We start from the raw sequence: 14,177 nt of genomic DNA on the forward strand, positions 1-14,177 counted from the left end.
CTCCCCGTGGGGCCTCGGGGGGCTCCGAGTGGCCGAGGACACCCCGGGGATGGGGGGTTTGCGACCCCCGAGACACACCTTTAAAGACAGCAGGCTGGTAATCAGCCCCATCGGGGTTTAAAGCCCTATAATGGTGTTTGATTAATAAAGAGTAACTATTGTCCTCCTTTTGAGACAGCCAGAAACCAGTTGAAGCAGAAGGTGCCAGGCAGCGGGGAATTACAGCTCCGAAGAGGACAGCCCTTGTGCCAGGTGAGCGCGGCAGCCACCCCTTCCAGCTTGGCAGGAGGAAACACAGGCTGGGCCCAGGAACCCCCGAGAGAAATCACGGACACCCCACCTGGCACTGCCCCGGGGCACAGCCCGGCTGGAGCTGTTCCCTGCAGCCCAACTGGGACAGTTTAGGTGAACTGCAAGTAGTGACCGTTGCTCCAAAGGGGCAAAAGATGGAGCAAATCCAACCACGGCAGACCCTGTAGCAAGGTGCACTGGCACTGCTGGAAACAGCTAATTGGAGACATTAGACATTCAGGTTAAAAACCAAAAAGCTCACACTTACCGAAGCTGGGTACAGGACAAAGCCAGCCCTGCTCCTGCCTTGTTTGCTTCTACTTCTTACTTCCAGAAAAATCCCTGGAGAAATGTCTGCCTTTGAGATTTTATAACCTGCGGACCCACCTACCAGTGGTTTTCCCCATGCATGCTGCCAGTCCACATGGAACAGGGGCTCCTTCTAAAGTCTTCACCAAAAAGTGGCATTATTGGGAGTCCATCATTCAAATCAGACTGGAAACCATGGTGACAGACCGCTGGTTTCAGTACTCTTCAAGGAGAAGGGTGCAGCTTACAAGCATCTTTACTTGACACTGAAATCACTTCTGCTTCAGCAGAAGAGGCTCAGCACTTGTGGAAATGGTACCATCGTATTTTGTGAAAAGATGGACGAGTCCTAACAAGGATGCAAGACCATCTGACGGAGTTTAAATGGTTTGCTGACCATGAGACACAGCAAGTCACACCAGGCTGTGGCATTCCAGTACTACCACTAACAGCAGCAAGATGAAAAAAAGCATACAATATCCTCACCAACAGCAAGGAAGCACAGCATTTGCCGTTACATTACTATCTACTCCAAAAAAAACCAAAAAACAGGGAAACAATTTTAAAGAAATAACTTCCATGAATTACAGCTTCTGCTGCCAAACACTATTGTTAAATATTTGCTGTTGGCAGTGATCAGCTTTTGCTGGCCTGTGAGCCGTAATAACACCCAGCAATGTGCCACAGACAGCTTCCCTCTCTGCCAGTTTTAGTTTTCCTGAGGTTGTGAACAGAGGTAAGGATAGCTGTCGGACTGGGTCAGCTGCCGTAGGACGCTGCAGAGCAAAGCCAGAAAAGTCAGACTAGAAATAAAACAAATACAATCCAACTAATTTAAGGTCTTTTGAATACTTCATTCTACTTTGCCCATTACTTTAAATGAGATCGACTGAAGGCAATGCATGAAAGACGGACATTTTGTCTGAAAACAGATTTTTGTAATTTATTAAATCTGTACATACAGTTAGCTTTTGCTGTTCGCATTAACATATATTTAACCTGCTCCTCCATCATCCCGCCCCAGGTCAGCAATCTGCTCTGTTGAATAAATGGAAGGCAAAACCCTTTGCCTCCTTTGGTATCCTGAACAACAGTGGTTCCATTCAACCTGAAAGACTCAGCAGCCAAAAGGCAAGTTTAATTATTTTATTTAAAATTAAACATTTCTTTCTGTTCAGCTACTGCACATGGAGCCAAACATTGTGTCTGATCATTGTTAGTGCCAGGAAAAACCCATCCAAAAATTAGAGACTAACAGATGCCAAAGCTGTCAGAGAACCAGCTTCTCAGATGTTGCCTCAGAACTGCAGGATTTGGGTTTATGCTGAAGCTTTTTACCATTTTAAACTCAAAGTTGCTCTTATCTGTTGTGAAGAGAGGTTTTATTGTTACTGGACAATTACTGGCATTGAAAAACTGCAATGATTTTGCTTAGTTGTAGTTGCACTGATTTCACAGGGCATCAGGAGGTTCTGTTAAAAGCTAAATCTTTCACCTGTTAAATCCAGACAGCACTGTGCAAGTCCCGAGTCAATATAAAACCAAGATCAAGCAAATCAGAGAAAGCTCCTTGGAAATGCATGGGTAAGAAAAAAATCTGGGCACTTCACTTGGGATTGTCGTTTTCTTGAAGAATGCGTTTAAAAACCAGAAGAACATCCCAGAACAATCTGAAGACCCAAGGACCTTGGTCAACTGATTTCTGCCCTCAAATACTGGCTTCATCATTCCAGGTCAAATTTGCAGTTTCTACCCCTACACATGGTTTTTCCACATCAAATCACCACAAGTAACATTTGTAAAGTGCTTTGAGATAGTGCTATGAAAATATTAACACTTAAAAGAAGGGCAGAACATCTATTACCAGCACCTAGCTGATTATTAACTACTCGTTTTTTTATCTCAGAGCAGCATCACTATATTCTCCTTTGACTTCCTATTTAGCAATAAGTAAGGTGCCCGTGTTGGAGATGGCACACAGGCAAAAGGAGTTTCTGCAGGGCAGTGAAAGAAGGATGTACTGGAAAACATGAAGATGCCTTCTGGAAAGATGAATGAAGCAGAGCTCCAGAGAAGGATGGGTATTTACTTCCCAGCTACATCACCAAAGTAGTGCCACATGCAGATTCACATGCACAAAACTACGCAGGATTCTTTAGCTAGCAAAAATATTTGCCAAACAAGGAGAGAGGTGGTGCTAATCTTATGAGGAGGAGAAAAAAAAAAAAAAAAAAAAAAAAAAAAATCGACATTGATGCTTTTTGCAGGGAGGACATAACTGCTCATTAGAAGCTATTGCCTGAGGGCTGTTAACTACTTAGTAGTAAAATCCTGCTACCTTTCCAGTTGACAGTAACTTCTCTCTAGTTAGCAGCTTCACAAAAGCAATCCTTGTATGAATTCATAAAGCTTTCCCAGATTTTTAAAAGGTTAATTTTACCATTATAATTGCACTTTAAAAACAGGCATCAATCCCTATACACTCTCCCCAAACACCTCCTCGATTTATAAAAGTGGAAAGAAAGGCTACGATTATTCACTGTCCTACAGCTACCAGGATTTGAAAGGTTTGATTTAGGTGCCTGAAGAAAGGACGCAAACATCCAGTTTTCAGGTCAGGAAAAGCGTGCATTTTAAAAAAATCAGCAGGTTTCACAGCTTGGCTTGCATCGGCTTCAAGTGTTTGTGGAAAGACTCATGAACCTGTAAGAGGACAAGACAGTGGTTACAACAAGGGCAGACCTGATCTTTTAAAACAGTTTTAGCTCTTCACACCTTGCAGTGTGTTTTTATACTAAGGAAATTTGAATCAGATGCACTTTGGAGATTTAAGAACAGCCAGCTAACTCCTATATTTGAGTGTCTATGACACAAAGCATGAGAAAATAGCCTCCCCACTACCTTCCTTGTAAGAAAAGAATGCAAGATATCTTATATCCCATACAGACAATTATTTGGCATTTTAAATAAAACTGGTAGAAGTCTCCTAAAGGGACTATAATGAAGTTCCTAAGCCCCACTGACTTCAAAAGTACAAAAAATTGAGCAAGTTCTGGTGGGATTTAATTACAACTGCAGTCTCGGCCAGCCCATCGTAGGATATATGGTCTGTCCAAATCAAATAAAAGCAGTAAAGGCCACCGAGACAGGATTTAGAGTTCCATTTTGGCTCATGAAAGAGGGACACTGACTCTTCTTAGTTCAATTTATTTTATTAGCTCAGCTGGGGCTACAGCCTTAGGGCAGATATGCAACACCTGACACTTAAGTACTACATGGGAGCAATTTATTTTCTTCTCCAGTCACTGCTATTGCCTGAAGGCACTGGAAGATTTGCCAAAAACCAGGTAAAGCTTTCACAGCTACTGTCACTAAGCAGAACTGACAGCAAATGATAATCGCTTTTAAATTCAATGAGATTTAGTTGTTTCTCTAGGGACTGTATGATTTCCTCCCTCAACTGAGAAACTCAAAAGTATCCCACAGGGATGCGTGCAAGGTACACATGGGAGAGTAACTAAAGAAAGCATGCAGAACGCAGAATTAGGTTGCTAGTTTTGGTCCATTACCACTAGTGACTTTTTCCCCCCCTTCATCAATTACCTGCTGAGCCCACTGGATCAAAATTAACAACCCTAAATTGAGTTATTTCTCTGGGCACATGTGACCTAAGAGGAAGAAATAAGGTTTCTTTACCTCTGTTTTGTTCAGCGGGGATTTCTTTGCCCACTCAAACATGTTCTCGTAGATATTGCCATCATATCGGCCAAGCACAGATCCAAGATGAACATCATGAAAGTCAAAGGAGTCTACCAGCGCTATTGCATTGGGACGAATTATAGCCAAGAGCTCTTTCACATGCTGGTTCACTTGAGTAATTTGGGTATCGGTCAAGATACTCGCCTTGAGGGGGGGTGGGGTTGGGGAGAGATTAAGAGAGATTATCAGAAGAGTAAATCGCAAGAACCTTCCCTTCCCCTGTGGTCCAACATAGGTCAGCCTTCCCCCACACAAAAATGCAACTGTTCATAAAGCACTTAGAAAAAACCCAAAACAAAACTAGTGTTAAGTAATCAAATTAGCAATTTGCCATACTGTACAAGCAAAGGAGATGACTAGCATTGCCCACCATACTGCCTAGCTATTTAATCTTTGATGGGAGACTCATTCTTTAGAGTGCCTGTATGTTAACTTCAGTAGCAAGTTTTTTTGAAGAATGCATCATATAATTCGTTCTGGTTTCAGGGAACTTTTATGTAAGCAGCAAAGAGGCAAATGGGAAGACAAAGCATACCATGTCTGCCTGAAGAAAAAATAAAAAACTACTGCACAAATACATTCTCAGATTGAAAGAATGAAGAGAAGTAATGCCTGACAATTTAAACCCATTCTCTGAAGTATGGGTTAAGATTTGGAGTACAATATTCCCCTTTTGTGAACTAATTTACAAATGCATACAGCTCTTAGAGCATGTCTAACATGCATCTCCTTTATTAACTCCTTGTTCTTTAACATACAACACCTGGTCACCAACTGGAAAACACGTAAGCTAACCTAGACAGATGCTATGTTACCATATATCATCCAGTTTTGCTTCTGGCAGATCACAAGCGAAAGAGCCTGACAAGAGCCTTCCATCAGAGCTGCGCTAATGGCCTTCTGAAAGTCAATGGTCAAGACCTTACACCTAAGCATTCAAGCAACTTTGCATTTAAAGCACCTTTGCAAACAATGACTCTGTCTCTAGAGATGTAACGTGTCCGAGAAAGACACCAACCTGCAAGAAATCCCCTGCGTTCTTACTGATCCCATACAGCGCATACAGGAGACACAGATCAGTCAGGACAGCACGGACAGCTGCATTACTGATTTCAGACAGCTTTGCTGTGAAAAGCTTCACTATCACATAGTGACAGTGTGCCTACAAGAAACAAAAGGAAGGTGAACCAGATTCATGAAGAGATGAGAAGCTCTTACAGTACATGTCTTTGTCAGGCACATCACTGACCTCGGATGCTCGCACAAGATCAACAGAAGTTCTGTTCCAGGCATCCTCCTTGCTCTTTCTGTGGTTCAGCTCAGCTTGCAAATTCTTTGCTGCAGCTTCTACAAGCCTATTTCATAAAAGGAAGAAAAACAGATTACATGGTAACACCACATTAACAAGATTATGTACACTGAATTAAAAAAAAATTCAGTCTAACACATCAGAAGAACTCAGGGGTCACGTGCCATGACTGAATACATTGCCTGGAGTGAGAAGCTGTGGCTCTAAAACAACTATCATCACTGCTGCAGGTAGAACACAACTACAGAGGGGTAAGACAACATTTGACAGCACACATGTGGTGCTTGAATACCTACTCACCTGTAGGCATCTGTTCTACTCTCACACTTTCTTCACAATAGGCTTTAATATCAGGATTGTTTCTCCCCTGATATATCTCTGAGCAGTTTGAACAACATTGGTATTTGTATGCTCGAATATACTTTACAAGTAAATAAGATATTTCGAAACAGAACAGAGAGCAGAGTAACAAGGCTATGTGTAGGACCTGTGTAGGCTCTTGTAATCTCAAAGCACTTAACATTGACCCCAGTCTAGTACTGTGTCACTTCCTGAAAGCAACACATGGAGCAAAGCTTTGCAAACCACGCCTTGAGAATCTACCACTAGCAGGGCAGTGCATCACTACTACCTCCCAAGACACACAATTTTACTGGTACTTGGCTCGGTCTAGTAAGTGTGAACTCACCGGGCAGCACGTGCTTTGTAGGCCTCTACCAAGCTGACTGGATCATTGATCCGCACAGTCACAGTCCTCGCAGCCACGTGCTGTGGCTGAATACGTTGCCTGGAGAGATCATTAAGGTAGGACACCATGCCAGTAACCCGCTGCCCCGAACTAACTTGTGTGTAGCTTTTGACAAGGAATCTGAAAATAAAAGATAACAAATAGCGACTCTTACTCATGAGTTGTTTGAATGGAGAGAAGTCATCTCACCTAGGGTCAGACAAGCAAAGAACAGTTGTAGGCGTATACTTTTCTGTCAAAAATAGGGCAAGGGACAGAAACATGAGACATGGTAATATGGGATACTCTTCTGCTCATCACTTCAGCTACAAAGATCGTAATGCCGAGGCAAGAATGTCTCTGGACATAAGCTACCATACCTAGCTGTCTGCAGCATCATGACTGTGTTTTCTCCCTCATAGGTGCAGGATGGGGTGAAGGTGACGTAGATGTCAGACTGCGGGGGGGTTAGCCATGCCCACCACATGCCATCCGACATTCCTCAATACCAGCATTGGCAGTCCAGGAAGTGAATGCCTTCAGCCCTGCTGTCAGCGCGTGGAGCTGATGGACAAAAGTAAAGCCAGTTTAGATTATTTTTATTTTCCATTCTTAGCTTGCACACGCATATGCTAAGTACTGCAGCTCCCAGAAAAAGGTTGAGTCAATACCATCCTTCCACTGTCCCACGAGGTCTTGTTTTTCTTCTAAGAACTCTTCCCTGGGCCAAACTATTTATATTAAAACCTTGGTACATGTAAAGACTTTTTTGAGTACCCCATCCTTTCTGACTCTATGCATTCTACGTACAAGACTGTTTTCAATTGCCTATTGTCACATTAGGTTCTCAGACAGAATCTCTAACTGAAAACTAACATTTTTACAACCCTAACTCCTCGGTATAGTACTGATACCCTAGTCGCTTGGAAGAACAATCAAGAAGCTACAGCACAAGCGTAAGGCCAGTCTTAACTCCACTCCCAAGCGATATGCCATCATTCCTGGAAAGTCACCTTTAAAAAAAAAATATATTCACAGTAGATTTCTCACTGTGCATTACTCTATTTTTTTATAAAGGCTGCTATATGAATAGTGCAAATAAAGAAGTAAAAGTCACCAGCACATACAGGGCTTTGGATCTCTAAATCTAGAGAAGTAGGAGACATCTCATGAGTGAAAGCCAAAAAGGCCTGATGCCTTTTCTCCCATGCTATAAAGAAACCTTACATAAAATCACCAAACACCCCTCTGATTTCCAGAGGGCACAGTACCTCTGGCAGCTCACTCAGATCCCCTTCATTGATGTCTCCACTAATACGATGATAGGTGTCTTTTATGTAGGCTCCCACAAAATGAAAAGCATACGCAGTTGCCAGGAGAGGAAAGAGTTTGTATTGTTGGGTCTGATAATCCAAGATCTGGGGTTCTGGTTCCCTAGAGCAAAATACAGATGAATTAGTACGCCAGTGGGTAGCAGACTGCTGCAGAAGTCCTATTCAACTTTAAATTGGTTCTCCGCTTGGATAGTACAATCTGCATCTGCATCAAGCTGGACTATCTAAGACCACACAGCAAAAGCCTCTGGCAGGGGGAAGACATTTTGGCAGTCAAGAATGAAAGATTGCTCACTTCCCAGGATGAAAGCGTTTTGAAACTATCAAGTGCCAAAGCAAACAACATCAACCGCAGTCCCTCTTTCCTCCACTATTTGAGAATTTTCCCTCGGCACTTAAGGTTGCTCTTTTATTTCATTGCACTTACCCTGGCTTTAGCTCAGACTGGTGTCTCACTGCACTATAGCGGATGGCAATGGTACAAGCCCGGGACAGGGAACGAGCTGAATCGCCTACAATGAGAGATCGGATGAACACCATGGTCCCGTAGGTTAGCTTGTCACTGAGTGGTTTCACATAGGTGCCATCTGGTTCAACCTACAATAAAAAAAAAAAAATACAGCATGTTGGTTTTTAAAGTTTCCTCCCTTTTACATGTTAACATGTCAAGCTCTCAACTCATCAACCAACACTTACATGCAATCTTTTTGGTACACTATTCAACCACACAAGAGCATCTGAACTGTTCATTTCTAACAGCATATGCTGCTGAAATTCACTGCTTTACCTGGGCATATTTCATCAGCATGTTTTCCCGAGGAATTCTGAAGTTGTCCATTTTCAGGTAGCCATTATCCATTTCATCATAACCAAATTTTGGCCCAATGTCACCCACTGTAATACCTGCCACAGACAAATCCACTTGCATTAAGAAATAGGAACTAAGCACCACACAAGAGGTTCAAGCCTTCTCCAATAAAGAGACTGTTTAGTATTCCAGTAAGCCCTGGCATTGTCAGGAATAATAGCTGACAAGGACCTTAATCTGTTTGATGGAAAAGTCATGCCCTCCTTTCTGCTGGGATAGAGTTATTTTTCTTCCTAGTAGCTGGTACAGTGCCGTGTTTTGGATTTAGGATGAGAATAATGTCGGTAACACACTGATGTTTTAGCTGTTGCTGAGCAGTCCTTACACTAAGTCAAGGACTTTTCAGCTTCTCATACTGCCCTGTCAGTAAGGAGGCTGGGGGTGCACAAGAAGCTGGGAGGAGACATAGCCAGGATCGCTGAACCCAACTGGCCAAAGGGATATTACATACCATATGATGTCATGCTGAAAAATAAAAATGAAACTGGTGGGAGTTGGCCGGGGGGTGGTGGTCTGCTGCTCGGGGACTGGCTGGGCATCGGTCAGCAGGTGGTGAGCAATTGCATTGTACATCACTTGTTTTGTATATTATCTTAACATTATTATTATTATTTTCCTCTCCTTTTCTGTCCTATCAAACTGTCTTTATCTCAACCCACGAGTCTTACTTTTCCTCTAATGCTGTCCCCCATCCCACTGGAGGGGGGGGAACAGCTGCGTGGTGTTTAGCTGCCTGCCAGGTTAAACCACAACCAGTGGACACCAAAACATGGGGCTCTTCATAATTCACATGCAGTCCTACTATCCAGTCACGGGGGAAGCTGTCTCTAAAGATCATCCACCTCGCTTCTAGCTAGACAATGAGGAAAGGTATTCTTTCCCTTTCAGACAGTAGAACAAACTGCCTCACAGAATGCATAGCAGGGGAACACTGGGACAGAATCAAATCCCAAACTAACCTTCACATTGAAAGCGTGCCAGGAAAGATGACTTAGTGGTATTCAGTCATAAGAAAGACTTCCCTAACACCTGTGACCTACCAACTACTTGCTGAAATCAGCTAGTGAAATAAGCCATGTACATTAACAAGACACATGCAGTTGTAAACAGCTGGAGAGAAACAGACCTAACAAATTCTAGGAGTGCTAAACCCCTAACATTAATTTTTACCTGGCAAAGGTTCATGGGTGCCCAGTTGCCGTATGGGAACAATGAAGGCATGCAGCCCTTTGCACTGGCCCTGAGTGTAAAGCTGAGCCAGAACAATGGCATGGTTCGACGTCTTCCCAACTGCAAAAGGAGTGAGAGTCAGAAGGAAAAAAAAAAAATAAAAAAAAATTAAGTGTTAAACATACTTATATACACAGAGTCTCTTTCCTTAAAGCAGGATCCGAGATTACCTTAACCACATCATGCATCAGAAAACCAGATTTATATACTTGTTATCATCTGAATTCTACAACTAGACAAACAATGTTGCCCAAGTCAATGAAAGCCGCACAATATGATTATCTTGACTATACAATACCAAGTCCTTGGCAAACCTGCAAGTCAGGCTGAAGGAATTACAAAGATTTTGACACAACCAATCAAAAATTGTACCAAATCCATACAGTGTGAATGACTGAGAAACAATTCAGAGCACACAGATAATCTGAAGTTTTAGTAGGCTCTGATAAGTCTGCTACTTGTTGTGCAACAGTAACTGCCTTTCAGCCAACTCTCTGGATCAACTTTCAATCACCATTCTGTAGATATAATAGACATGACATCAGCTCCCTAAGTTTTTCCATACGTCTTCCAGATTTAGACACACAGTGATGTACTTACGTCCACCTGGCCACCACTTAATGGAGGTCACAGTGGGGCTGTTGAGGATGAATTCCTGGGTAGCAGGGTCGTAAGTAGCTGTAGTTTCTAAACCCCGAAGATGAGTTCCTGAAAATAAGCAAACACATTGTTTTGGCAGAAAGTCAGTCACAAAATAGAGACAAGGACAGAATTGGACAATGGAAAGTTGAACTCCAGTAGTAATGTACAAATTTTAACTTTGCCTTTAGGCTATATAAAGGACTAAACATCAACCAATTAAGGCGGAACAAGTGAGAGCCAGACCATATTCTTAGACTGAAGCCAATTCTCAGCAAACATGTCCGTTTTTTTTCCCCAGTGGTCTAAGACTAGTTTTCCAAGCACCTCCAATCTGACATCTTTTTGTTATTACGCACCAGAAGCCCCTTCTCAGTTAAGAAGGTCCACAAAACCACGCTCACCTGGATTTCACTAAAAGTGCAATCTGATTAAATTGCAAAATAAAAATCATATACTTTTCAGTCACAAGATGAAATGAGTAGTGCCCATCATCTCTTCATTCCCTCATCACGCCTACATGCTCCTCACTCGATGGAGCATTCTCCCAAACGAGATCATCCATAGCTCCAAGACAGCAAGTAACGGTATGCATATGCTAGGGTACTGATGCAGGTAGATGAAGAGACTGCAAAAAGATGAAGGTAACAATTCCAGGAACAGTCTTTGTCTTCTGTCCCCAACTCTTTACTTCACATGCACCTGCCTCAGCAGTGGCATTGCCCCTGCATGCGTTAAAAAAAAAATTAAAACACAAAATTCACTGGGCCTACTTGCTTAAACTAGACAAGCTGTGAAGGCTCCAGATAGTCTGGACTGACAGCAAGACAGTGCCAGTGACTCTACACAAGAGCTTCAACAGGAAAAAGGATATCACCTTGATGCAACCACGTTTCCAAAGCATGGAATTAATGGTAGATTTCCACAGACAGCTTAACACAGACTTACTTTGCTGGTAAAGGATCTTCAAATCTCACTAGTTGCAAGAGATTCTCCACAGACTTGCAGTTACTTTATGCTTCATACAGTCTCTACATTTCACTTCAGCACAAAGGTGAATCCTGCTCAGTTTTAGAAAATAATCCCCATCTGCAACTCTCAGATGTCAAAATTAAAGTTTCCCAAGGCATATCCTCCCTTTGAAACTTGGATTAAAAGTGTTGCGATCACAATACTGCTGGAGTTATCAAAATCCATTTCAAAGTTTCAAAGCAAAGGAACAGCAAGAAAGAACAAATTCTACTTGAGACAGAGAAAAAAAAAAACAAAAAACATTTCATGATCCAATTAAAAAGAATACATGGGAGCGAACTAAAGACCTGGGGGAATAAAGCTCCCCACAAAACACGAGCATTTGAACCAAGTCATCCACATGTTCTCTGATCCAAGGTCAGTCTCAAGGTGACAAGCAACTCTTAGTTTTTTTGGCATCTCTTTCAGTACCTTAAGGCTCTGTTCTTTTGTCTTCACACTGTACGTTAAGTAGAGCAAAGCAGAAAACACGCTGGAAAGAATGGTAAGTGTAGAAATGAACAGATGTCAAATTGACATCACCATAGCCATATGCAATAATCTATACTGGTTTGAATGGCACAAGAGGAGCAGTCAGTATCAAACTCTCCCATAGGAGAAAAAAAAAAGGGCAAGCAGAACGTGGCATAATGATCTATTAACAATTTCAGAGGTAGTCCACTTTTTCCTACAGCCACAACTGCATGCGTAAAGACTGTGGGGTAAACACACACCATTTTTCCCAGGCAGGGGAATCCTTTGAACACAAAGCCATTCTTAGAAATAGCATTTAGTGAATGTACTGTACCATGGCCCATTTCAGTCTGGGCATAAGTGCCAATGATCTCCAGGTTCCAGGCAGGCATGAAGAAGCGATCCTGCTGCTCTGGGGTTGCCTGGGTGAGAAGAGTGGGGAGGAACATGCCCAGATGAAGGTCCAGAGGCTCAGGCCGTCCACGATGAACGAAGCTGTGAAGAAGTGTCATGGGATGGGAGCGTGAAGGGAATGTTATGGGAGGGAAGCAAGCATGAGGATTTATGGTGGAGATTCAGGAAGAGACAAAAAGAAAAAAAAAATGATTCATGTGTAAATCGGAGTTCAGCAAGTGTATTTTAGAAAGCCAGAGCACTGTCCTTTTCTCAGGCCTGCATAATAAGTTACACTTACTCTGCAATAAGCATGCTGCAATGCATTTCTTTCTAATCATACATAAAATGCATTTGCAACATTGCTGTATTTTTGATGCACTATGATTGATAAAAAAAAGATTAATCCAAAACAAAAAAAAAAGACCAGACCTTCACTATGGTCTGGAAACCAGAACATCTCTAAGTTAAATAGGCTGAGTTAGAATGTTAGTTCGTTGAAGATGTGACCCGGCTGGCTGAAGTTCACTTTTCCCTCCACGGTTAGAGGGTAGAACCTGGTAGAAGTCCCGGTTTATCCAGCTGAACAATGTAGGTTCACTGAACTTTTTTTAAAAAAAGGAAAGTCCTAACTGTCCGTACTATCTACTTCACTTTTTTTATTAAAGATCAGACACAACTGAAGTATATTACATTCCAACTCAACTCCCTTCAACTTTTGCTATTTTTAAAAGCTCTCTTAAAAGGACAGTGCTCTGCATGTGTAAGTCAAAGTTGTGAACATAAACAACTTGGCAAGAAAGCCAACATTTTTCAACCCATAAATCACCAGCACAGAGTCTCTCCAATTAAACATTTCATTAGAACTACTCTTCCTCCAAGTTCTGTCAAACACCACTGTTAGGCAGTTGAGTGGTCTATTAAGTTTTTTGATATAAAGAATTAAATGCTTGTTAAATCTTTAAATATTGATAGCTTTGAGTATTAAAACAGTGGGGATATAGATTGAGGATCAGTTCTTTCTGTACAAGGGTTGTTGAGTGGCCCATTTATGTATGAAATAATGCAATTGGTCTTTAACAAGAATATATATTTAAATGAGAGATGCACTATGGAAAGAGCACTGATCTGAGCTTAGCTCAAACTCAGTCGAGCTTTCTCAGTTCTCACCGAAGTGGGAAGAATGCATTCTTGTGCTACCTCTAAACACACGTTAATACAACCTATCTCTATCCCTAGAGCTTCCCAAGAACTCTAGTTCTTTTCTTTGATATTCTTAGGCATCTACAAATAAATTCAACTGTCTCACTCAGTAGCAATGTTTCCTAAGATTTTTGACAGAACAGTGACGGAGCTTAACAAGGGGCTAATGGTTATCAGGAGTATCAGATTTTAAGTGAGCTTAGTACTGATGAAGAGTACACAGCTGACAGTCAAAGACTGAAAGAAAATCCTTATTTAATAGCTATAAACCAAGTAGAGACACTAATTGCTCCTTTTGGTTTCCTTTTCAGCCCTGTGCTATTTGTGCTTTTCTTTCTTCTATTTTTTTTGAGACTTATTCACTACAGAATAGGTTAAAAGCAACACAGGCTATCAAGTAGGTACTCACTAAGACAAGACTGAGTAACTACCCATCCAGACTATGATTCAATTCAATAATCCAGAAGTCTGTTTCCCCATCACCAGTTTCTAAACATCAGGATTAAAGTAACCACAGCACAGGGACCTTTTATAAGGGCATGGAGTGACAGGACAAGGGGCAATGGCTTTAAACTGGAAGAGGGTAGATTCAGATTAGATACAAGGAAGAAATTCTTCACAGTGAGGGTG

The 14,177-nt window shown here is 41.9% G+C and overlaps 1 protein-coding gene across 1 annotated transcript in view; it reads right to left on the reverse strand.

Annotated features, from left to right (window-relative positions):
- Window positions 1-2,655: 2,655 nt before the first annotated feature.
- The window catches only part of ACOX1 (acyl-CoA oxidase 1, palmitoyl), a gene marked incomplete at its 5' end in the record, with an annotated part of 19,179 nt that continues 7,657 nt past the window's right edge, over window positions 2,656-14,177 (reverse strand). The window contains 13 exon segments of the mRNA XM_009698087.1: window positions 2,656-3,303; window positions 4,297-4,503; window positions 5,378-5,521; window positions 5,609-5,714; window positions 6,357-6,536; window positions 6,776-6,851; window positions 6,854-6,959; window positions 7,667-7,829; window positions 8,157-8,326; window positions 8,517-8,632; window positions 9,768-9,887; window positions 10,428-10,535; window positions 12,286-12,446. Of these exon segments, the coding sequence (XP_009696389.1) occupies window positions 3,253-3,303; window positions 4,297-4,503; window positions 5,378-5,521; window positions 5,609-5,714; window positions 6,357-6,536; window positions 6,776-6,851; window positions 6,854-6,959; window positions 7,667-7,829; window positions 8,157-8,326; window positions 8,517-8,632; window positions 9,768-9,887; window positions 10,428-10,535; window positions 12,286-12,446 (1,708 nt within the window).

The sequence above is a fragment of the Cariama cristata genome, unplaced genomic scaffold (genome assembly GCF_000690535.1).
Source record: "Cariama cristata isolate BGI_N322 unplaced genomic scaffold, ASM69053v1 scaffold4734, whole genome shotgun sequence".
NCBI lineage: Eukaryota > Metazoa > Chordata > Aves > Cariamiformes > Cariamidae > Cariama > Cariama cristata.